Source organism: Hippichthys cyanospilos, chromosome 21 (assembly GCF_059441005.1).
Source record: "Hippichthys cyanospilos isolate Australia breed blue-spotted pipefish chromosome 21, RoL_Hcya_1.0, whole genome shotgun sequence".
Classification (NCBI taxonomy): Eukaryota; Metazoa; Chordata; class Actinopteri; order Syngnathiformes; family Syngnathidae; genus Hippichthys; species Hippichthys cyanospilos.
In genome coordinates this window covers 7,522,794-7,548,244 of record NC_142389.1, presented here as the reverse complement: position 1 = coordinate 7,548,244, position 25,451 = coordinate 7,522,794, and the positions used below count along the sequence as shown (strand labels likewise).

At 38.5% G+C, this 25,451-nt stretch overlaps 1 protein-coding gene and 1 long non-coding RNA gene across 2 annotated transcripts in view; one reads left to right on the top strand and one right to left on the bottom strand.

Annotated features, from left to right (window-relative positions):
• Nucleotides 1-9,871, bottom strand: part of hivep1 (HIVEP zinc finger 1) — a 58,193-nt gene extending 48,322 nt beyond the window's left edge. The window contains exons 1-2 of the mRNA XM_088404864.1: nucleotides 9,731-9,871; nucleotides 6,726-6,863 (exon numbers count right to left, since the gene is read on the bottom strand). Coding sequence (XP_088260990.1) covers nucleotides 6,726-6,765 — 40 coding nt within the window. The 5' untranslated portion in view covers nucleotides 6,766-6,863; nucleotides 9,731-9,871. The remainder of the gene's footprint in view (nucleotides 1-6,725; nucleotides 6,864-9,730) is intronic.
• LOC148406414 (uncharacterized) lies at nucleotides 8,649-14,999 on the top strand. Its single transcript, XR_015863982.1, has 3 exons — nucleotides 8,649-8,778; nucleotides 9,803-9,876; nucleotides 14,854-14,999. It is a non-coding gene; the product is annotated as an uncharacterized LOC148406414 (long non-coding RNA).
• The last annotated feature ends 10,452 nt before the right edge of the window (nucleotides 15,000-25,451 follow it).

Below are 25,451 nucleotides of genomic sequence, written 5' to 3'. Positions count from 1 at the left end.
CAGGTCTTATATTACGGTTGCAAATTGCAGAGGTGTATGACTTCACTGCATCACACTGAGAGGTGCAATATCATATCATTTTTTGCATACTAAATTCTTAAAAACACCTCTCAGGATGATGCTATGCAAATGGAACCCACTCCAAATTACAGTCACACTATAATGATATTTTTAGCTGTCTAATTATTGCCATATATGTAAACAAACTTTTGGCCATGCATACTACTGTTGAATATTTAAGAAATCTTCCACTTACTCCCGCAAAGCCACACAGAAAAAAATAAAATGCTCGCGGCACAATTTTGCAGTCCTCGTCACTTTAAGTAAACTGGAATTTTGTTAAAGGCTCTGCATGTTTGTTGCGTTGGTTTTTGGGAAACATTTATTTCACCCACTTGATGTTTGCCTGCCAGCTATGAGCTAAGTGTTGCTGCTAATGTCCACAGAGAGAGAAAGAGAGATATTCTGTCTGAAGGGGGAAACCGCTGGGTGTTTGGCTTCGGCTGCTTAGAGACCAGCTGTTTGACAAAAGTAAACACTAGAAGGGACAGAGGGGGCTGCAGGAGTTCCGAAATTTCTGCACTGTTGCCCGCAAAGTACGTCATAGAGGAAAAATACACACGGATAATACGGACAGCGTGGATAATAACATTTAGCTGCTGTGAAAATGGAAGTTTTGTTACATCTGCTTATAGGCTTGTAAAGTTGTTTTAAATGCCCGAATGCTAATTTGCGAGGAAATCGCACAAAAAGTTTGCTGTTTTCACTCAAGTGACGTTAGAGTGACTCACTCAAAAAGAAAAATAACCGCACAGAAAAAAGATGACATGAAACTCTAAAATCCTTTTTTTTTGCCAAATGAACACCATATTGTGCCTTCAGCAGCCAGTATTGTAGCGTGAGAAAGACAGAATTAAAAAAAAGTTTTATTGAGGAGCTGAAGCTATACTTCAAACAATAATACCAAACGTTCCAAATTCAATCTCTGAACCTGCCTTTGCTATTTTCCATCATTCATCTTTCTATTATTAAGCCGCTCCATGAATTAGTCTCTAAACTCACCACTGATTGTAAAACACCTGTGACTAAGATTTTCCATCCTTAGGGAAAAGAAAAATGAAAATAAAGATGCGCAGTCAAACTTAGTGGCCAATTGCCCCTTGCTGCTGTTTACAGTATGTGGTCATTTATTATGATTGGGTTCGAAATCCAGCCGGGAACGCTCAGCTAAAGTAACCAGAGGAATCATCAAAAACAAACGGGGTTCATGCAATCTGCCAATTATGAGCAGATCAGTAACTCAAAGTGATCAAATCAAAGGTTAACATAGGAAATATAAATATGAAAGACCAAATGCGACATTCTGACGCAACGTAAGCAAAAGCTGACGAGCCATGTTGCACCGTGCGTGTTTACACCAGTCGCCTCTTTGATTGCAATTTGTTAAATCAAAACAATGGCAAAAGTTGTTGTTCTGGAACAGTAATACTGTATTATTAAAATAAAATAATAATCATGCCTCCAGTGGTCAGAATGTGATGCCGTAATGGGGCTTTGGGGCCTGACATCCACAAGTAGGGCATGTACTCAAAACCACTCTCTAAAAACTGTGAAAATAACTCAATTATGGGTTGAAAAGGGACTGACTCCACTTGGATCAATTCGACCAAGGTTGTTGAGTTATTCATTTGAGCTAAAAAGACGGGTTAAAAGAATAGCCAACCAAACATCTTTTAAAATAGGGTGAGGTTGATAGCAACAAAAAAAAAAAAAAAAAAACACTGAATCAAACGAAGAGCCAAAAACAAACCCAATATTTTTTAGTTGGTTAGTGGGTTACTCATTCGACTCAACGTTTTAAAAAAATGAATGAATTAATTAATATTGACCCATCTTGTCATTTTCACCCAACTTATTTTCATTCATTTGACCAAAAATGTTTGGTGGGTTATTCATAAAACTTTGAACCCAAAAACAGATAAAGACAAAAGTAAACAATAGGTCAAAATGATTCACGTGACCACACTTTTTTTTGTTTTGTTTTGTTTTTTTTACCTCCTTTGGATCAAAGACGGGTCAAATGATTAACCCACAAAACAACCCTACTGAAATTGCATTGTTGTGCGTTTTATCAATTTGACCCAAAAAGTTGATTTCAAATGAATAACCCACAAAACAACCAACAAAATTGGGTGAAACGGCCGAATGAATAACGTTTTCTTTATTCATTTCACCCAAAAAGTTGGGTAAAATATATAACCCACAATACTACGACAACAAAAGTGGATTGTTTTGTACCAAATACATTCACAAAAAATGAGTTGTTTAGTGGGTTATTCATTTCAACTGAAACATTGGACCAAATAAGTTACCTAAAACACACCCAAAGGTTTTGGGTTGTTTAATGGGTCATTCATTTCACTGAAAAAATGGGTCAAATAAATGATCCTAGACAAACCCAATATTTGGTCAAACGAATAAATTAAAAAGTTGTGTCAAAAATTAATTAGGCTATTAATTAGGGTATACTGTATTTTGACCTAAGCGTTTTAGGGTGCTCAAGTGGCAGACTCACTGTTTATCTGGACATCTTAAAAGTGTTCATTCCAAAATCCAGTCCCAGTTTCCAGATTCCAGTCTGGATTCCCACATCACCACAGCAGACTTGACAGACAGCACATTCCATTTTCTCCTCACCATCCACAACGGGCCTCATTTAACAAATTAATTCACGACCTAAGTGAAAAACTTTTTAACACTTTCATTTACTTTCTACTCTTGTTGATTGCCTTGCAAGATTACCGTGTACAATGTCCCAAAACAGCACACACGCAGTAGCCCAAAGTTATTGTCTAATGAAACGGAAAGATCAACAGTTGCATAACTGTGAGTGAAGAAGATCTGCAGCAGATTGGTTCCGATAGGAAAGAGCTTTCATAAGACTATTGCTTTTCATATATAGTAAGTGCAACTTTAATTGATGTGGTCTGGGCGATTGCAACCCCCGTGGTTTATGAAACCACTTACCAGCCCTCAGACACAGCAGGACTTGTCCTATAACTAGGAACTGGCATGCTCACTCACTGATGAAGCAACCGTGGGTATACTCAAAGTTGAGTGATTAATTCATACATGGGAAAATTGCGCAAAAGATATGGTCTGTACAATAGCGCAAGGAACAACCATGTCATCTCCTGCTCTAACAGATTTGGTCGGGTTAGAAAGGGCTCCTTGTTTTAATTTCACATTGCCTTGCATCTCTGGCTAATTTAAAGATCGCAGTTGCTCTGGTAACAACCAATCATGGCTCAGCGGCTTTCTGATTGGTCATTACCTGATCTTCAGCAACAGTGTCATTTTTAGTCAAAACTGGTGCATTTTGCTTATTTCATACTCCAAAATCACAATATTGATCAAAATACTGCGTTTAGGACTAGGGGCGGGAATCTTTAATTGTCTCACGATTTGATTCTGTTCTGATTTTGGGTCCACGGTTCAATTCAGAATCAATTTTTGATTCAAAACGATTCTCAGTTCAAAATGATTTGATTTGATTAACAATGATTTCTTCTTCAATCTATAGATGTGCAAAGAATTGGCATTATCAACTACAGTCTTCTTTGAAAGAATGATAAAAAGAGACTTTCAAGTGTCATTTCTACATATTTATTCAGTTTTGAAATGTAAGTAATTTGCCTTTTTCCACAAAAATAGTGTGTTGGATCTAAACTGCTACTTTATTCTTTATTTTGATTCATCAACATACCACCCACTAGAATGGAGGATGGAAACCTTTTCATTTTGATCAGTATTGGAAATGGACCAGTTATTATGATTAAGTAAAATATCAATGTAATTTCAACCCAGACATTCTTCTTGATATTTCAGCATTTATACTGGAACGCTTTCAGTGCCATGGATGAGAAATCTCGTTTTTTGAAATAAATAATAAAAAATCAAGTTCTCAACAAATACGATTTTTATGCAGAGTAGCTGACAACCTTGACTAGTGCTTATCTAATATTGTCAGTTGAGCAGTGTAGTGATAACTGTAACCATTGGATGGCAGTGTCGCCATAAATACAACACATATTTTACATACTTGTAATTCTAAGTAAGGAATGGAAATCAATCTTTTATATGATACAAGATGAGTGAAAATTCTAAATATGAAAGTGTTAATAGAAAGTCCATATAGTTTAGACATTTGCCATCATTAACGTTTAATGCATTATTGGACATTTTTCTGTCTTGGTTGTGGTAGGTAGCGAGTAGTGCTAACGCTAGAGATCTGTACCATGTATAATGACAACATAATTGACTAGAATTTTTTTAGTGACTGAATATGACTTTTTTTTTAATGTGGTGTGTTGATTTGGTATCAAATGTGAAGTTCACAGATACTTATGAAAATGAATAAAACGAGGCATGCCGCTATCACATTTTGACTTGACTTCCCCTTTGAGAAAAATACAAAGGGGATTAAGCGTATCAATGCATATTTAAAAAAAAAAAAAAAAAAACCTTTTGGTTCTTTTACACACGTCTACTCCCTGAAAATACTGCTTTAAAATCATTTAAAGGATAAGATTTTTATATGAGACATTCTAGTTCTCGTATTGGTCAAAATAAGGTCAGTTTGTTCTTCAAACATGGGGACAGAATCATGTGATGGCTATCGTGGGAGTATGAGAAGGATTCTGAGAGTTTCCGGGAAAAGACATTTTCCACAGATGAGTTTGTGCATGTGACAGCGTGCCTCTCCATTAGCATTTCCTGGCCAATGGAGGTAAGGCCTCAAATGGAGCTCAGGAAGAAAAGTTTGAGATGCAAAAAAAAAAAAAAAAAAGTCTTCGCTAAGCATTAGACCGATAGGAAGTAAACATGGATGTTCTCTGTGTATTGAAGGGTTTAAAACACCCATCTTCAAAGTTATATTATGTTGACATTTCCAACAAAAGCAAAGAAAATCTAAACCATATTCTTGAGTTTCTGAATCTGGAGGTTCCATCTTGTTCAAATTACTGTCAAACTAGCATCATTTGTAGTCCAGATGAATCACCAGCAAATGAAAATAAAAATAAATAAATAAAAACAAGACACTGCAGCAGCTGCAGTGGCACAGCCTCCCTCATTAGAACACAGGGGCAAGCTTACATTAAAATAACATCATGTGCAAGTTGGCTGCCGATTCCTTTGTCTTCAGCACACTTCTACTTCTCACTGTTTCCATTGTTTGACTAGCTGTTTATGTGACAAATCAACAAGAGGTGCTCAGAGGCGTTGGGAAATTTGCCGTGCAGATCCGCTGTTGGGGAATGGCGCCGATGCATACTTTCGCACCCAGCATGTAACGCTACAATTTCCCAGATCTGTGAACAGCAAACGTCTGTTGACACACGAATCTGTCGGTTCACAACATAACACGCGTGCCCTTTCAGCCAATGGGTGGCAAGACGCTCGGGCTTACATATGCTCCATCAGCCTTAGCTTTGCTATACGACACTGCTGGAATGATCAAAGCCCTCGTGCATTGTTACATAAAAGGTCTGGATCTGTAAACGCTGTCATCGGCGAAGTACGACAAAAAGAACTATCAAATGCAAAACCGCAGACTCAAACCACACAACTAACTACATGATAACAAATAGCGAGGTTCAAATTGAATCGAATTCAGCAGATTGGGTCTTTTTCTTCAATTCATGATGTCAGTGATGCATTCACGCTCGCCGATGTTTAATTTAGAGCCTTTGGGTGACATCTTTTATAGCGATGACAATTTTGAACACCAAACGTCACAACTATAAGACAAATCAACACGCCCCTCCATTAAAAACAAAATTAAGCGATGACAATGTCAAAACAACAAAGCTTGCATTTATACTTAAGAAGTCAAATGTGGCAAATACATGTCCAGCTGCACCGAAATTCCCCAAGGGATTACAATACTGTTTAAACCAAAATAAAAAAAAAAAACAAGGAAGCAAAATGTATCAATATAATAAGCAGATTTCACTAAGATAATACATCTTTACTTTCATAAGCTCGCTCTTAAATGGTGAAACAAATGGGTAAAAAAAAAAGTGCAGATATCATAAGGCAAGGCAAAAATACCTGAGTTGTTTTCCTTTTCTTAGTTGTGTTATGTTTCATTTTTGTCTTGACTCGCTTTTTTTTTAATTGATGCTTTGTCAATTTTAATGGTTTTGACCGCTTAAGTTATTTATTATATTTTAAAATAAAAAGATCTTAATTCTGCTTTTTTTTCCCCAGGGCCCTAATTTTGAAGAATTAAAATTAAACAATATTCAAAATATATCAATATTGACTTATATGAAATACTGATATGAAATACTGTGGCACTTTTTAAAAATATCACCCAGTCCTAATAGAAAATTACAAAATAACAAGAAAAAAAGACAGATTTTATTTTAATCATCAATCTGTTTGTGATTGGTTGGATATTGTTAGTGTCATTTTGGAACTACTAAAATAATAGCCCAGCATCGGGCACACCTGTACCAAAACATTTTTTTTTCCAAGAACAATTACAATATACAGTATATTTAATGAGGACTGTCATGTTTTTATTTAAAAAATACAAAAGTATAGAACTACCTAGACTGCTTTCATGAGAGCTGTTTTTAAGATATGAATTCAGATTGAGAAGACATCTCAGGAGTGGAAATGCAGCAATGCTATGACCAAGACATTCAAGGCCTCACCTTTTAGATTTTTGGGGTTGTTCTGCTTGGTACGCGGCATCTTTCCTTCTCAGTTCACATGTGCATCTTGGGAAAACTGGGTGCAACTGTCAGACATTGAGAGGAGCTGCGACCTGTTGCGGAGGCGTCTGCATACATCTATAACAAAAATGCACGAGTCAGAATGCAGAAATGCTGCACTATGCTGCCCTTGTATTCTGTCATTTAGCAGCTGTGCGCGAGTCTCGGACAGAGCTGCTGATTGAAGTTCACCCTCAAACAGGTGCTCTGGCTAATCAGAGGTCCTCTGTAGTGGCGTGCAATGTCGCTTTTCCCACTGTCACATGAAGGTCCAAATATACATATATATATATATATACAGACAGACAGACAGACAGACAGACAGACAGACAGACAGACAGACAGACAGACAGACAGACAGACAGACAGACAGACAGATAGATAGATAGATAGATAGATAGATAGATAGATAGATAGATAGATAGATAGATAGATAGATAGATAGATAGATAGATAGATAGATAGATAGATAGATAGATAGATAGATAGATAGTGTATTTTTTCAAATTAAGAGCAAATTAAGTGGAACATAAATCTGACTGCTGATTTGTGTAAGTGTGACTCCTTTGCAAAATGGTGTTTTGCCTTTATTTAATTTTTATGTGAGCATTGTCATTAGTGTCTTGCCAACAGATGAGGCAGAACTAAAATAGGTGCTCTATCTCCTGGAGATGCTGAATAAAACATTTAACTACAAATGCAGTTCCTCATTTTGATGAGTCAGACACAGATGACAGAATTCTGCTTTCAAGGGGAACGCAAGCCCATTTTTTTCTTTAAATCAATAAAATCAATGCCTGCCCTACTAGTCTAAATGCATCATTTTGAGTAATATTGCTTCTTGCATTAATTTGGGTTGCAAACTTCACCTGTTTTTATCCATTAGAGGAGGCATTCATTTTGCCAATTCCTGTTGACTGAAAATGAGACCGCAGTTACTCTGTGCTCAGGAAATGACCAATCACGGTTTAGCTTGTGAACATCACATGACCAAACTAAGTAAATTGAGATTGGCCACTACCAAAACCCTGAGCAACAGTTTTTCATAATTAGCGAACAGTGAAAAAATGGCTGCCCCGTGATGGATAAAATTTGTGGATTTTGCTGCTTAATTCATATTTTAAAAAAAACAATACTTGCTTAGATGAGGGAGGCACATAGATCATAAGATTGTAAAGGAAATATTTGGCTAAATTAAAATGTTTCACAGGGAATATACCACTGAAAAAAGGTTAACAACCACTGTAATATACCATCTTGTATCAGCATCAGATGCAACCTGCCGCTAAGTTTTTGGGGGGAAAAACAGCCTGATTGACATGTGGCTTTCTCCTCTCCATTGATGAAAGACGCGAACAATAAAAGCTCTATGTGCAATGAACACTCAGGGTGACACAGAGGACAACCATCATCACATGTGTGGCCTCGTTTAAGTTCGCAGGATAAATGAAGTTACATAAAAAGGAAAAGATTTCCTGCAAATTCAGATGTGGGCCAAAATAACAGAATGGAAAAAAATAGATGATGAAGATGTTCCGGAGAAAATGTACATGTAAAGACCATGTGGCTGTGAAAAGTAATGCCGCACATGCCCACATAAGAATCGAGGTAAAAAAAAAAAATTGTAGGTATCATGTTTTCGAAAATATAAACAATAAATGGCATGTTGCTGTTTTCGCTCCCTTGCATCATCCCTATCAAGTCCGACTGAGACAAATCAACACCTGCACCTTGCAGTGAGCAGCATTGCTTTAGGAATCATCCTTTGTTTGCCCTCCGCCGTTATTACATAACACTTACTACAAGTGGATGCTTTTTCTCTCCATACACTTGCTACATGTGGCGCTAGAGCAATGACATCATCGGATGAGAACAGCAGCCTTGGCTGCATCACCCGCTTGCATACATCCAGGTTTATTCTCAAGTTCCATCAGCATGCATGCCACACGACGAGCCGCTCACCTGGATGCACTCTTGGGATTCTCCAGAGCAGGTTTGACGACGCTGACGAGGCGGAGGAGAGAGACGCGCACGCCTGTCTGTCTGTCTGCAAGTCTGTCTTACCCCCCTCTCTCGCCCCTCAGTGCGTGTGCGGGATGTTTGAGGAAACACCCCGATGCTAACCCCAAAAAAACACCATCATCGGAAAAGCCCGAACGCCTCTGGTCGGAAAACACCTGACTAATGAGGCATTTCCAAGCACGCCCGTGGACCCATCAGAGCCATTATGTAAAATAACGGCTTGTGCAATTATGCGCACTGCGATGAATGAGCGCGCGTGACGATTTGGAGACGATCTGCGTTTCAGCGGGAGTTGTGTAAAACAGTTTGGATTATATTTATTGCTAAATCCGGGATGAGATGAGGCAAGCCAAATGCATTGGGAAAACGCGTATTTTGTTGCAACACGTGAACGCCCTGCAAGAGAGGGCGGAGCCAGGGAAAACCCCTCGCTCTCGCTGCAACAGCTAAATGGAACGCTTCCCTTCAGACAACAAAACCCAATCACGCATGCACGTTTAGCACAAAATTGGCATCTGCGGCTCAGCACATGCACCCGGGCGAGGAAAAATCAAACAGGAGCTTACCTCCAATCAGAAAATAAAAAAATAAAAAGGCAGCCGAACACAATGAAGAGTTAAGTTACCGTAGTGGTCAAGCACGCGTTAGCAATTTACTCCCGTCGCATCGTGCGGGACGCCGAGGGTAGCCTCGTTTCCACGTGAACGTTTACGTTGGCGGCATAAATGACGAAACAACGAATTAAAAAAAAGAAAAAGCTTTCAGAGAGTGAAGAGACCTGGAACACGCGAGAGTAGAAACCCGCCCGGGTAGTGTCTCTCACGAGGGTGGGAAACACACGCATAAAAATAAATCAAGCGCACCCTGAATCTGTTTTATTTCTACACACCGGACGTGTTTAGCTAATGACTGTTGTAACGCACCTTTACAGCGACGAAAGAGGGGCTTCAGCTCCGGAATTGTGCCTTCACCTTCTCCCTTACTTTCTATTGCAGGAAACAGACAGGCCCACTGACGTCACCGGGGGTCCCGTCTCCGCCTCCCAGCCACCGGGTGTCCGCCAGTGCTGGTAGGGGGTTCGCAATGGCCGCAGCGCCCTTGACTTCAAATCACTCGCCGAAGCTAATGCTCATTCGTTTTTAGTACATGTTTCTATTACGAGAAAAACACAAAAAACGTTGCATGATAGCCACAAAACGGCGTGTACATGGTCCTAGTATGGCGCCACAGTGACATGTTGATGCACGTGCAACCCCTTAGCGGAGCCTCATCCTCTCTCTCCTCGTTGCATAGTTTAGGATTGACGGTTTTCCCGGAGGTTCCTTGTTGTCAGGTCACGTTGTGCCCCTCCGCCACCACCGCCCGGGCTTTCCCATGCACTAACCCGCGGAAGGGACACAACAGCGGATCTTTCTGTCTGGATCGCCAGCAGGAAGTCTCTTCTAGTTGGCCGCAAATAGGCACTCGCGGTTAATAATAATGCTTTCATGATCAAAGAGAGCACATTAGCAGCGGTTTGCCTAAGTTGTTCATGTGTGCTTCCGCCATTTGCGTTACGTACGTAAAAGCGTGACATAGCGCTAGGGCCTTTTGTATAAACGTTAGTCAATATTTTTTTTTAAATCGGATTTCATAAGTATATGAGAAGTTGGGTAACCTTTAATGATATGAATGTACGGATGAAATTTATGAATTCGGACGGACAGACAGACATATCAAGTTATTAATACATCCCGAAATGCTCAGGATGTTTGTAAAATGGTAAATTTCTACAGATGAGATGAATGGATAATATTTAAGCACCATCACCTTATTTCTCAATTCTTCTTTTGCACTATTTATGCTGCTCCTTTTGCACACCACTTAAATAGCTGTACCTAACTTACAATGCACGCATGCACTTTATTTTATCGACCAATGCACACTTGCAAATTACCGTATCTGTACATAACCTACCCATTTACGGTTCATACTTGTGCTCTGCTCCTTGTGTGTTGTTTTTACTTTTTGTCTTAACTTAGCACGTTTTCTTTTTTTTACAAAATTTGTGTGGACAGCCAAGTAACAATTTCATTGTATCGAGAAACTTGTTTTTACACTGTGCACACGAGAATAAACTCTTTGAGTCTTGAATTTAACTTGTGCAAAGCATTTGGGGGACAAAAAGAAAAAAAAAGAAAGAATATCATATGAACCAAAGACTTGTCAACACTTAATTGTAAATTTTAAAAAAAGTCAATAGACTGATACGTTTCTAGGTGGTATAGTGACAGTTTGGGTCGAACTATTCTAATATTAGTGAGATCGTTTATGGAGTAATACAATTTACTGGCCAATGCAAATTTGTTTTATAAAATTACAGTATATTTTACTGAAATATATACAGAATTTGATCATCACTTTCAAAGGATTTTTGCAAGGATGCTACTTTTTAAAGTGTATTTTGGATCCCATCAACAATTGATATACGATGCTATCTATTGAGCAATCCATCCATCCATTGTAGAGGTGAGCATCTATCGATCTATCGATTGTTCTGAGAACATGAAAACCGAATCCATGGACATTTGGTCATGACGTCACATTTTTATTTGGATCCCCTGCCCAGTATTCCATGCTTTATACCCGCCATGCGTTGGTTCTGCTATGACACATCACAGAACCTTAAAGGTAGGGCTATTTTTTGCTCAACAGTATTGGTTCTTATGAAATTAGTTTAAATATAGTAAATATATTTCAGCCAGGCACCATTCTTTCATTTAAACAGCAAAGCATCATGGACACATCCTTAGGTTCACCAGCTAGTAGCAGTTCCTTGTTTACATACTTTCAATTCTTCTAGAAGGTTGAGCTAGATGTAACACTATGAGACAATGTTTTAAAAGGCATACGTTTTGACATTTCTGTTTGTTATACAGTACTTATTTTACTCCTAGTTGCAAGAAATACAAATGCAAAGCAAGGTTACCGCAGTAAGGCATTACCTTTAATAAGTGATTGCGTGACAGCCACCCACTGTCGCATTACAGGCTTCCTGCAGACTGCAGAGTGGGACTCCTGGCTCAGTTTGCACTTTATGACTCACCTGCTACAGCTACGACTTCAAATAGCCTATTTGAATTGAGAAACTTTTTCGCAAGCGTTTGGAACAAGGTTGTTTTTGTGCTCCAACATCTAAACATGGCTACTGATTTTTATTATGTAAGTCCTAATGAGGGGCGTCATTAAATCTATAAATGTCTATAAATGCAATCAACTATAATCCAAAAGGACAACGGTTGTTGCAGAGGTTTGTCAGTTATGACAAATGTGGCTTTTTCCCCCCACCACTCTCATGCTATCTCCCGCCCACATCTTAACAGAGATGTATTGAGAGAGAAATTGCTGCAAGGGGACGAAAAAAAATATATACAGTAATGTGGAAAAAATGTGTAGGATGATAAAAAAATTGTGTCAAGCTGATCGAAAATAACTTATAATTTCTACAACATGTTGACAGTTTGCACAGTATTTTTAGCACACTCCAAAAATTGTTGTTTGAAGTATTAAAATGTTACGTTCCATTTGCTGAGATTCTGTAACAGTACAATAGGATGACGCAAGACAAATTAATGGCACCACATGCTCCAACCACAAATAAAAATCCATCCATCCATTTTCTAACGCTGCTTTTCCCCACTATGGTCCTGCAAATCTGTTGGTTCACTTGCAGAGTAAATTTGGTGGTTCACATAGTTTCCTTTCTTTTCAAAGTACAGCCTTGGAAAATATGTTCTTGACCCAAAAACTCGCAAACTTGATCCAGCCTGTTGTCATTGCAGTAATGTCATCAGTGTGGAGTCATTTTAAAGAAGGGGACTTTCTCCGCAGCATCGCAATGAGTGAATGACAGTCATGCTAATAATATCCTGAAGAACATAAGCACAGCTGCCCGGCGCAACAAACGGCCTCTTGTGTGGAGGGATGTGATCATGTTCATGTATGGAATGTTCATCAGTGTTCTCGTGCCCTCCACCCCCCTTGCAAAAAAAAAAAAAATACAAATAAAAATAAAATAATCCAAAATAGATATTTATTGAAAGCAAACAGTCCTAGTGTTTGAAAGACAATCCTTGTGCCCTAACTAGTGTGACACAAAGTTGGACATTTGGATTAAATTTGACTGCATTGCTTTTTTTATCCATGTTTCCTAAAGTAATAGTGATAAACACAGATGGAAAGCTAAATGAGAACATGAAAAGTCCCTGTGATATTAAAAAAAAAGGCCCATCAATGATGCTATTTCTAATGATTATCAAGGACTTGTATGATTTTTAGTGCAATTTAAAATACTTAAGATCGATTGCATTAACTCATAGCAACAACACTGATTGCAGATTTCAATATAACAAGTTTTTGAGTTGTTTTTTTTTTTTTCCATTTCCAGCCATGCTGTGAAGAACACAATGTTGGATTCCTTGTTTTCACAACACCATATGATGTTACATAACTGAGGCTGTTGCCTTGGTGATGCTCAGACTCCTCCCCTGAGTCAACGAGTCAACCCCTCAAACACACACATACACACATTGATGCTCAAAAATTAGAACATTCCGCAACTAAGTCCGTGGCAGGTGAGTTGTATGCAAAAACTGTAATGTTGCTTTTTAAATAAACAGCAATTAATTTTTAGCTGCAGAGTCCAACAAGACCAGTAGACAAAGAACAAGTGGCCATTGAAGGTAGAAGGACATGCATTCTTTGTAAGAAGAAGCTTGCCACAAAAGCAGCTGAAGTTTAGCTTTCATCATCAATGCAAAGCACCTAGCTGAGAATGCAGCCGCAGATAATGATAGCAACAAAGACGCTAACGTAGCAAGCCATTGCAAAGCTCTTTATCAAACTAATCTCGAGAAGATATCGGGTTTAAGCGTGTCTGCAACAACCAGGGTGTCTGATGTTTTATTTTAATCTTGATTTCTAAATATTTGGCAACTGACATGAGAAAACTGCACCATACCTCCAGATGGTCGAAACTAAAGGACGCAGCCAGCATTTGGGACCAGTCACAAATACAGCAGACGGTAAATGGTTACAACTGCATCTGTTAAAGAAAATAAATGAGTGAAGAGACTTTTTTGTTGTTGTATATAAATCAATACTATTTTTCTTTCTGCCACAATAACACAAAGTATCTAAATGACAATAAAAACCTCTGGTTGAGGGTTTTTCTCTGAAAGTTTTAGGTGGGATTAAAAAGATATTAGATTATTTAATTACCTTTTTTTTTTTGCCATTGAAGCAGCCGTGCTTTAAACGAGTGAAAATGTATCACCAATGTATGCAACTTCGTTTTGTCCTATATATAGTCATTTGGAAAAACCTCCTCAAAATAGACATATGGATATTGTGTAAATCTCCAGGTTAACACTGTGAAAGCTACTCGATCCAAATGCCCTTAAGTGTATCTTCAGTCTTTGCACATTATTTTATGTGCTACTTGGGATTGAATGAGTGGAACAGAAATGGAGGCACTTTACTGACTACACCAAGTGGAAGAATCAAGTGCCCAACTCAAAGAAAATTACTTTTTCCCAATGCCAACCTTAAATGCAGGATTTCTCGGAAAAACGGAGCTGAGGTAATCCCATTTTACCCGAGTGCTTCGTTCCAGACGTTCAAAGTATGCTTTTAGGAAAAAAAATATTCTCTTTATTTCAGTGTCCCCAGTTGACCCTCATACATTCATTCATTTTCTATGGCGCTTGGCCTCATTAGTGTCACCTAGTGACAATTCAGAGTCTGGAATCATCCAAACACGTTTTTGAAACGTGAGCTGAGCTTCAACATGAGGCAAACGTGCAGGTTGGCCCACATATTGCATTTAAAATAATAAAAATATTGATGCCATCAAAAACATGACCTTTAAAAGTTACATCATTTCACTTTGTTGCCGGTCGTTGAATGAATAGTTCTGCATATGCATGAGAGGCAAAACTGATCATATCAATGAAGGAGAGGAGACTGGAATTCTGACTCCTGTTTTTTTTTGTTTTTTTTTTTTAAGGCACAGTTTGGTTGAGTGTCAACATTTCCAGTGACGTGACCACAGGGAGGAAAATTCCTGCTGTTGGGAAGGACTGGCTTTGCTAATAAGGGAAAATGCTTATATGACAAGAGCCTGTTGGCACGCCATTTTGAGATGAGAACAAGGAACAAAAAGGAAATCGGTTGAGTCCTATTGGAAAATAAAAGCTGGATTTAACACATCTGAAGGACTAATAGTTTTCATATTTTGAGATTTTACCTAGCTTAGAGGTGTATTTTTTATTTTTTGACACAGCTGAATAAGAATTTGTCGAAAAGCCCTATAAGTCATCGTCACTATCTGACACGCCAAATAGCTCCTCAAATTTGAGATCCGGACATCTTCTCCTTTCTCCTCGTCAATTATTCAATTTGCCGACATCTTGTTCAAGCACACATCTAAGGGCTTAAGGAGATAAGTCAAGCCGTCTCCTTCTTTTCATAATGCATCAAAGTCCACCGAAATTATTCACGCAGCCTCGTTGTCCACAATCAACAGGCGATTAGGGGATGCTTGACGAAAGTGCATTTTTTGCAATGTTCTGTGCAAGTGCTTTAAAACATGCATAGTATATTAAAGGTGAACATAACAATTTTAAACCTTGTAAATGACATATGTAAATCGCATTCGAATTCATGTTATTCAAAAACAGATACTGTATGTGGAAAAATTGGTCTGTTTTGAGTTATAATTGGGGTGAAAATGAGGGAAAAATAAAAACGTGACTTGCGCTCTGAGAAATGTTAGGGTTAAGGGGGAATGAACGTGCATTGAAAAAGTTCAATGCATAATGACCATAAAGCACTAACAAGTAATAATTTGGAAATTCAAAGCTATAAACTATTGAAAACACAGCTGTGACGCAAAAGTCAATCCAGACCTCACTGGGAAAATATGGTAAAAGTTCCAGATTTTTTAAGAATCTCATTTATAACATATCTGCTGTAACATGTTTTTTTTTTTTTAACCAAATATTTCTCATCACTATTTCTTCATTTTGATGACGGCCCAACCCACAATTCAGAAAATACTGACCAAAAATATAAACAACAACAAAAAAAAACATTTTTCCAATGGTACTGTATAGCTCTTGCATTGGTTGGAATGAGATTTTTGGGGTCAAACTATTAAAGCATCTAACAGAATTTTCAGCAAAGATCATTAAGTCCACTAATGTAAAGTCTTCTCAGAACTATCAACTCGTTCTGCATGTTTACACTTCAGATGCTTGGAAAACATTTGCAGAAAGAGGAAAAAACACAAGGAAAAATTCCGTCAGCTGCATTGTTTCTACTTTAAGACCTTCAACTGGAAAAAGAAAAAAAAAGGAGGAGGGAAGGGAGAGCAAAAAAAAAAAAAAAAAAACCACGCGCACTGGGTTTGCTGGAAAAATACCGTATTAGTCGGGGGAGTAGAGGAGAGGAGGAGTCGGAAGCGGCTCCCCTGGTGCTTCATCCATCAGCTGATTTATGAGTTACATCGGCACTTAATAACCTTCTCTTGTCCCCGTGTGCTCGGGCTCTGGGGATTATCATGGCAGCGCGTAGCCCGAGGCTGAAAGAAGAAAGACCTGAGGCCAGCCGGCAGAAGAAGTCTTCAGGAACCAATGCATGCCGTTATGTATCTCGCTCTTCTTGTGTGCTGCAATCCAAACACAAAATCATATTCGTAGGGTTGACCATCACATCTGTGTAAATTATCCACATAATTTGGAGATAACATATCAAAATATGTAAAACGGATTCAACTGTTTTCCCATGGTAAAAACATTGCATCTTTCATTGTTTATACATGCACAAATTAGGAAATTTAAATTGATACATAGGAGAAAAGATTAATTAAATCCACAATATAATTTCACATTAATAACACTCTACATTGTTAGAAATCATTACATGTTTTAATATTATTTCTGGAATTCCACATTTGCCAAATTCTGTATAAAATACACCATTTTGACCTTTAAATGGCCATAACATGAAAAGTCAACTTTTTGGAGCTTTTAACCATGTTGGAATGTTGATTTCTCACGCTAAACACTCCCAAAGTCTAATTTTCCTTCATTGATGCATTTCTAAACATTCCTTGCTTATTCGACACTCGCACAGCGGCCTAACCAGTACAGATGAAAAGGGCTTAGAGCACACTTATGAAAAGAAATTCATACCCCTACACCCCACCGTGTGAGAGAAAATACACGCCGACCTTATCCATGACTTTTAGTTTCGTTTTGGTTCAGGAGCTGAGGGGGAGAAATTTTGCACCGGGTCAGCCAAGTCAACAGCATCATTTTGTTTTTTAGCAACAAAGTTTTATTGTTGAAAATGCTGAAGTGGCCAAAATGTGTGTTTGGGAACAGACAGCCGAACAATCAAAATGAGGAGTAAATAATTCACCCACAGGCGGAACTATTGTTATGAATACTGTGTTCTCACAGGGATTGATTTGATAGGAGGAACGCATATTAGTGAGTGCGGTGCAATGATGCCGTTTTGTATTATTCACACTGTTTGAATAGTCTTAATCAGCCGCAAGCCTGGTGAAGATTAGCGCCCAAGAAGATAGATGGATTCAAGATTCGGCCGGCCGGCTGACATTGAACGACGTCATGAAGGGGGGTGAGGCAGCCACACCGTAAGAGATGCAGTCTCTGCAAACATTGCGTTTTACTTCACATTTAAAATGAAATTACATCACCAATGTGCTAAATGTAATTTAGTTGCATATATTACATTGTGGAATATATAAAATATTATGTTAAAGGCCCATTAAAACCGAGTCCACTATCCAAAATGGAAATTATATTACAACCGATTAGCATTACTTACTAACCACCAAATTTCCACTGCTTACCTTAGTTCAAGTTTATGCACCAAGTGGATGTCTGAACTCAGTTCAAAGTTAGGACCTCATTGACATCCTATCATCTGCCAACAGCTCGCTGCTGTGAAAGTTCTAAACGACCTGTCGCCCCACACTGCCCCACTCCACCTAACTGATTTAACACTCAATACACACTCTCCAAACTTGTGATGGAAACCCCTCCAAAAATAAGTGATGATTGGGGGGGGATCACTGTGGAACAAGACCTAGCTCCAAGTTCAGTCCCACGTCCATGAATTATACATGCCTGGCGTCACACCTCCCACGCAGGCTTATGTAATGTCAGCCACGCGTGTGGAAGCGTATGCATGTGCGCGTGTCTACGTGGATTTATTTATAACCAAGACTGCGATTGAGGGTAGGGTGACTCATTCTGTTTGCTCTTTATTTTTACCCCACTATCTTGCCACCCACACACACCCTATCATCGAGAAGAAAAAAAAAACATGCATGACTTTCCCCGATGTGCAAAGTTGCTTTACAACTTGAAATGATGCCTACTATGTAAAAACAGGGTCCATGCATCAATCAATGGCCCGAGTGGGCCACCAATTATTCTTTTGGCTACGTCCTAAGAAATCTGCAGTACTCCCTCTTATTTGCTTTTTTTTTTTTTAAATGTATGCTCATTTCTTGAAAAAACATTTTCGCAAATGCAATCCTTAGTTTATGAGCAGGTCTAACGACCTCAATTAGCGATTCTAAAACTATTCGATGAGAGCCATTCATTTTAGTTTTACAGAAGAGCTTTTCTAAACATGCAACTAATATTGACTAAGGCTGATGGAACAGTAAATTTCATCCGTTCCCTCATGCGTTCCCTGACACCATGAAAAGTCACTGAGTGCCATCCATATACAGTAGTAGTAGTACAGGAGCATGGAAGTACTATTTACACACAGCAAGCGTACATACATTACACATATACATAATTTGGCTTTTAAATATGATTTGAATGAATAAATTGCTTGCACAGCATTCTGGGGTGCCTGGGCGATGACAGCATCCAGGTAACCAATGAGCACATTGCAAAATCTCCCTCTGATTGACCAGGAAATGCAAGATAGAAGTTTCCAAATTTCCCCCCCAAGAGCACTAAAAAATAATGCTAAAATAACACCAAAGTAACTACCGTTAAAATTTGTCAGTAATCGTTTACAGAGAAATTTTAGTGTCCTGTATGATAATTTCAAAAATCCCTTCAAAAAATAAAAACCGCGATATAGTTTAGGCGCAAAAGATGAACCACTATTTAGCAGGGAAGACTGTATTATACATGAGCCTACAAGCTGCCCTTAAGTGCTCTTAACCGGTGCTGAGCAACCTGTGGACTCTGCCAGCCGTCGTCACATTCTTGCTCGCTACAACTTAGCTAAGCGCTCCGTACTTCCAAAGCAACATTTGGGGAAAGGTCAGCATTGCCAGGCAGCAGACTGAAAGTAATGGCTGAGATGAAAGTGCCTGTATCCATCACCTGCTTGAGTGAAAGCCACGGGACGGCCGCCGGTGCTCAAATGAGCGGCGACGTCTCAGCGGTGGCTTGTTACCGCCACCGACCCGGGCGTATTCCATCAAAATGTCAGGGCAGGGCAGGGCAGAAAGATCGGGGGCCGCCGAGTCTGCGGGGGGCCTAAGCGAGAGCCGTCATTGTCTCCCCCATTTTGTAAAAGGCCAACGTGCCTTTCCGTAGCATTTAGCCTGACATCCAAACGTTATATAACTGTTCTGGTGTACTATGTCGGGTTTTGACGTGTTCACTGTGAATCCATTATTGATGAACAAGAAGCTTTTTTTATATCACAACTCATCTGGATCAAGAAAGCCCCAGACGCCTCACAGTTACAACTGACACAAACACATTACATAAGAGCGCCGGGGAGTGCGCGACGGAGGAAATCCTTTGGTCCTGTGACTTTAAAGTAGTCGACAACTCGCCGCATGCGGCGTGATGCTATCTGGGCTCCGACACAAGGCCGGTCTTATCGCTCCAATTTCAAAATGTGTCCGCGCCACCCTCTGCGACGACTTGAGATCGAAGATTCTTGTCGCAGAATTGTGGCACTTTCATCCATTGAAATAGAATTAGAAGCGACTTGGACGGGGAATAAAGAGAAAAGCAATTTATTGCGTTTCTCAAGTGTTTTTGGACCAGTTTGACGAAGGGAGACTCTGTCATTGTTGTTATCGATTGTACTTATATATTGTTGGTAGTGCAGTCAAACGATCGTTTTTTTTCAGCAATGGATCGCAATATTTTCCGTAATTATTTGAGATTTACCCTGATCTTTACATCAAAGGCATTTCTCGTCTAAGGGAAAGCATTGAAAGAAAACAGCAGGCAGCTGAAATTTCACCCAGACTCTGACAACATGTCAAAGTTCAACCGTAACGGTTTCACTCCGGCTTTTCAGAAAATGGCAGTGGGTATAGGAATGGTAGCAATAAGATGATATGGCATCCCAGCGGTTCATTACACAACTATCTACACATTCTAGTGGCATTTAGCAAATTTTCTGTTACTACCAACAATATACAGCCGACTGTCAACAAGGTAGCTTGTGTCGTACGATTTCTTGTAAACTGACCATCTAGTACTGTGGAAATATATTGATAATATGTGATATATATTTGTGTTAGTTTAGATTACACAGATTGCTATGTTTTGCAGGCGTTTGGTGATCATTTTCTCTTCTCTGGCACAATTATATTATTATTAGAATTATTATTATAAAATACCCACAGGACTGTAACCTCATCTATGGAAGTGGGAATTTTTTTAACTAATTTTCCAAGTCTCCTGGACTTATAAACAAGTAATATATGCCATAAGTTTTATTTTTTTATTTTTTTTAAATCGGTAGTGAAAGGGTTGATAAGATTCGGACTGGAAACTACAACTGTTGACCCAAATCACCTAATGTGACACATTTTTGTGATGATTTTATATAGTGGCTATTTCTTGACTGAAAATGACTACGTGCTCTGGTAACAACCAATCACAGCTCAGAGTGTGAACATCACATGACCGTGACCTGTAATTGATCGTTAGCCAAACCTTTAACTCAGACGATGCCAATTTTACTTGACAGCAAATGGCAAAATATGTTTTGAAAGGTATTAATTGTACATGAAAAATAATTATCAAATTATTCACAGACAAAATATTTACCTCTCACTGCTGAAAATTGCTAAACAAGTGGACTATCCCTTTAAGTAAGATATTGTAGTGGCGCACCTATTAATTATTTAGTCATTAATTATCCAATAATCAAATTAATTTATTATTATTTTTTATCATGGAAAGTTGGATCTAAAATTGTCCAAATTCTCAGAATTGCAACACCTGCTCTTATTTTGGAAAACAATGAAAAACATCTTTTTTTTCTTTTATGGTCCAAACAAGTCACTGAAATCATAAAATGCACAAATAGTGCAGGAAATACTTTTGAATCAGTGTAGTTTCTGCACTATGAAATTTAAAACAAATTTCGGAAATTGTAATGATTCGATCTTATTCATTGACAATCAATTGAGCAATTATTAAAATATTCTAAAATAATAACATTTGTGCAGCTCTATCAAACAGTATGTTTTTTTTTCAGCTGTGAAAGAAGTCATTGTTTGTGCGGTGGTTCACATAGCTGACTTTCATCCTGAAGGCATGAAATGAGTTCTCGCAGCACTGATAAGACAAGTGTCTTATGATCATATGGCAAATACCCCCGGTGTACTATAACCCACCATGATCCTGAACACAAATAACGCATCTCAGGAAATAAATGGAAAAGGCAATGGATAAATCAACTCCACTTTCATCTCCAGATGATCCAGTTTGTGTCACAGTGCTGTGCAAGTACAGATGAGCAGGCCACGACACCTTCCGTGCCTCAGGTGAATATGTGACTAATGTCTCGATTTAGAAGAGATCATCACCTGCTTGGAGCGGATATTCACTGTCAAAGTGAGTGATGGCGTCTCCGTCTTCTACTTGCTGGAGGCAAAATCGCTGAGGGGCTTCTCGCTTGAGGTGGACAGTCAGCAGCTTTAGCCAGAGAGGAGATGCTGCCCCCTTGTGGTTAATAGGGAGAACAACTATATATTAAAGCGCTTCGACTTTAATCATTCACAAACATGTCGTGATGTATGCTGTTGATTATTGCTAGTTATTCACATTTATACTTAACTATGAAAATATGGGTGTTTAGCTGATACGAGGGTTCTAGTGGGGACCTAACCTCGTGCTAAGTATGGCAACAAAAATGAAAATCACAGCACGCAACTACAAAAAGATCAACTGTACTCACCTAAATATACGACAAAAACCGTTCAAATTTGAAATAAAAAGCAACACATTCCAAGAATATTAAGCTTATGATGTGTGTAGATTTCTCCAGGTGTGTTTTGCTAGTCCAAATTAACTGTAAGAAGTTCTTTTCTAAACAACCAATCAGAGATAGCAAATAATGATGATGTCATTTGATGGTCGATTAGGTAGGATTAGAAAAACATGGCGACATAATATTTACCCAACTAACATGGATATTTCACAATTGTTAAATACTGATGACGCACGTTATTTTTGTGAAGTATGACGTATTTATTTTTTGTTGGACTTTGAAAATTGTTTACTACAAGATTGTAAACAAATGTTTGTTATTTTCGAGTCTGAAAACAAAAATTTATGGAGTACTGTAAATGCAAGTGTTTTGCTAGGGAAAATTCATTTTCATAAATGTAAATTTCTCACGTCATCTTTATTTTTAAGTGTATTTTGATACTTATAAGTATTAAATTGATAAAGAATAAAATGTCAGTCAATATCTCACGGACAATTGAAGTGTACTTACTTATCTTCGTTCTTAGCCATATGACTTTTGATTTCCTACGCAATTTATTTAATGTATATTTTTTATTACTTATCTTGAATAAAAAGCTACAGAAAGTTAAAAGTTTTTTTAAGGAAAACATAATTTTCACCAAGTCTGTTTTTTTTAGTTTTGAGGTATTTGTTTTTGATGTTGTACAAGAAATTATTTAAAAAAAAAAGACAAATAACTTTTGAAGTCTACCAATTTTTTGTGATATATTAATTTCCTCAAATGTCATGTTAATGTGTAATCCTAACGATGATGTAACTGAAATGTTTACATATATTTCTTTGGTCTGTTTTCGTTTGTTGCTATCATGACATTATTTTACTGAACTGTGAAATTGGTTGACACGTCTATAAAAAAAATAAATAAATAAAAATAGGAGGCTAAATTTTGATTTGACGCCCCCCCCCCCAAAAATCCTACATCACATACACAAACTGAAAGCAGTGCAACTTAGAAAAACACTATGAAATGAAGAAAATAAATTACCATAATTTCATAAAACACATAAAAAAAATGTAGATCACTGTTTTTACTGAACCAAATTCGAAATTACCTGCAGACAGTATAAAGATATATATATATGTTTTGTTTTGGTTTTTTTCACAGATTCTCGATCCCCAAAGCCAAACTTGTAAGTATGTATGTGAATGTCTCAAATTCAACTGTAGTTGATAGGTGGTCTATAAATCAACGTCTCCCTTTCGGTCTGAGCCTGGAATTGATCTCACTGTCTCTTCGCACGCGACGGCAGCTCAAGACAATAGTCTGTAGTCACTCCCTTGTCATTGATAAAGGAGGAACCCAGTTGGCTGCCAGAACCTCTCATTGTTACTGCAGAGTTAGGGTTAAGACACAGAGGTGGGCATTTTATCTTTTTTTTTTTGCTGGTCCGCCAATTGTCAATCATTAGTGCACCCCCCCTTCCGCCATCGTCAATCTGCCATTTTTTCAAGCCAAAGATTAACTAGATCAATTGATTATATATGATGAATCTCTCAATAGTAGAACCGTGTTTGTTTAATCAGATTAATCTATTGACTAAATAATGACAGATGAATAGATTATTAAAATAACTGCACGTCAATTGTGTATTTTTACTATTTTTGGCAGGGCCTTCTTAAATAGCGGGTGTTTGCGGGATTTAAAACAACCCTCAAAAGACTGAAAAATCTCCCCAATAGAGCAAAATTGTCTGATCTAAATTAGGAAGAATGGAAAACAAGCTGGTGTTTGGCCTTCATTTGATCGCCCTTCTCCGGCTCGACTCAGATTTCATTGTGTTGTTGTCACCGCGGGAAAATGTGTAGGATATTCCAGGCCGGGAGGCCGGGACGGAGGTTTTCTCCTAAAGTAAACCCAGACGCTGAGATCAGAGCCAGGTCCAGACAGCCGGCGCTGCTGTGACAGCGGGCCGGGTCTCAGATGGAGACCGGCCTCGTGGACTGTTTGTCTGTTGTCTGTTCTTTATATACTGTACATGTTTAACGACTGGAGTCGAACCGCAGAGCACAAAGGCGAGGTCAATAATGTGAAATGATCCGCTGGGTCAAAAGACTTGGCCTGCGTCCAGTCATTGTTGAAGGACTGTTTTGTTTTTTATAAAACAAAGAAGGCACGCAGCCCCCTTGTCTGCACTCACGTTAAACTCTCGAGTATTTCCTGCGGCGGAAACAATAAGACAATAGCAGCGAGTGGCCCAGCGGTCAGTAAGAGGGGGCGATACCATCAAGTCTAGCTGCTTTATAATTTGAATATGGAAAGGGGCAGAAAAGCAGTAGGCAATTTAGTGAGTGGACTTAGCAGATGTATCTCAGGCTTCCGCCTGCAGGGTTGCTTTACAAAATCAAGATTAAGCATTAAAAAAAAAAATGCATGTATATGCTTGACACCAGGGACAACCTTTTCCAAAAAGTGATATAATCCGAAGAGGATTTTGTATACAGTGGAGCCTCTAAGGTGGAACCTGATCTATTGTGGGACGCTGGCCCAACTCCAATTTGATCGCGCTTACAAAACATTTTTCCCCCCATCGGACATCATCGAAATAAGAATCATGTGTTCTGAGTTCAAACTTGTGGCCTTTAGAAAACCTTTATGTAACATTCCAACATTCTTGACTGTGGAAAAGTGTCAGGACAAGGTAACTACTGTTATTAATCAAATAGAGCTGCATCCATTAATCAGCAGTTATAAACAGATGTATGATTACTGATGAAGGCAGTTAAAAAAAATAGAAATAAAAATATTTAACTCATTCAATGCCAGGGACGTATTTTCACGTTTTTTTTTTAACAGTGTGGACATGAAATGCCAGATACTTAAGTATTAAAATGATACTTAAGGATATTAATTTCCACATACTTATGTATTAAATCAATACTCAAATTTCTGGGATTGAATGTCCAGACTCTTAAAAAGCGTGAAAATACGTCCCTGGCATTGAATGATTTCATTAAAAAAAAATCCTTTTACTAATAAATCAACACATAGACAAATCCACTGACATGAAGGCACTCAATTGTGATTAGATTTCATATCAGTTGAAAGACGCACATTATAAATTCCAAAGCCACATAAAGGGGGGGGGCTGTTATGAAACACTTCCTGTCCTCATATAGCGGCCATTGACCCCTTATCACTTGCGTTCAGCTTTTCTCACTCGCTGATTATTAAACTTAGCGCCAGCATAGTTTGAGTGGAAGCCAGACATCCAGTCACACAGGTTAAAGACCAAAATAACAAATCCTCCGCCGTGTTGATTAAATTCCATCGCATTCATTCAAATCCTCGCCAGTTTCTCAGCGCAGTAAAGTCGTC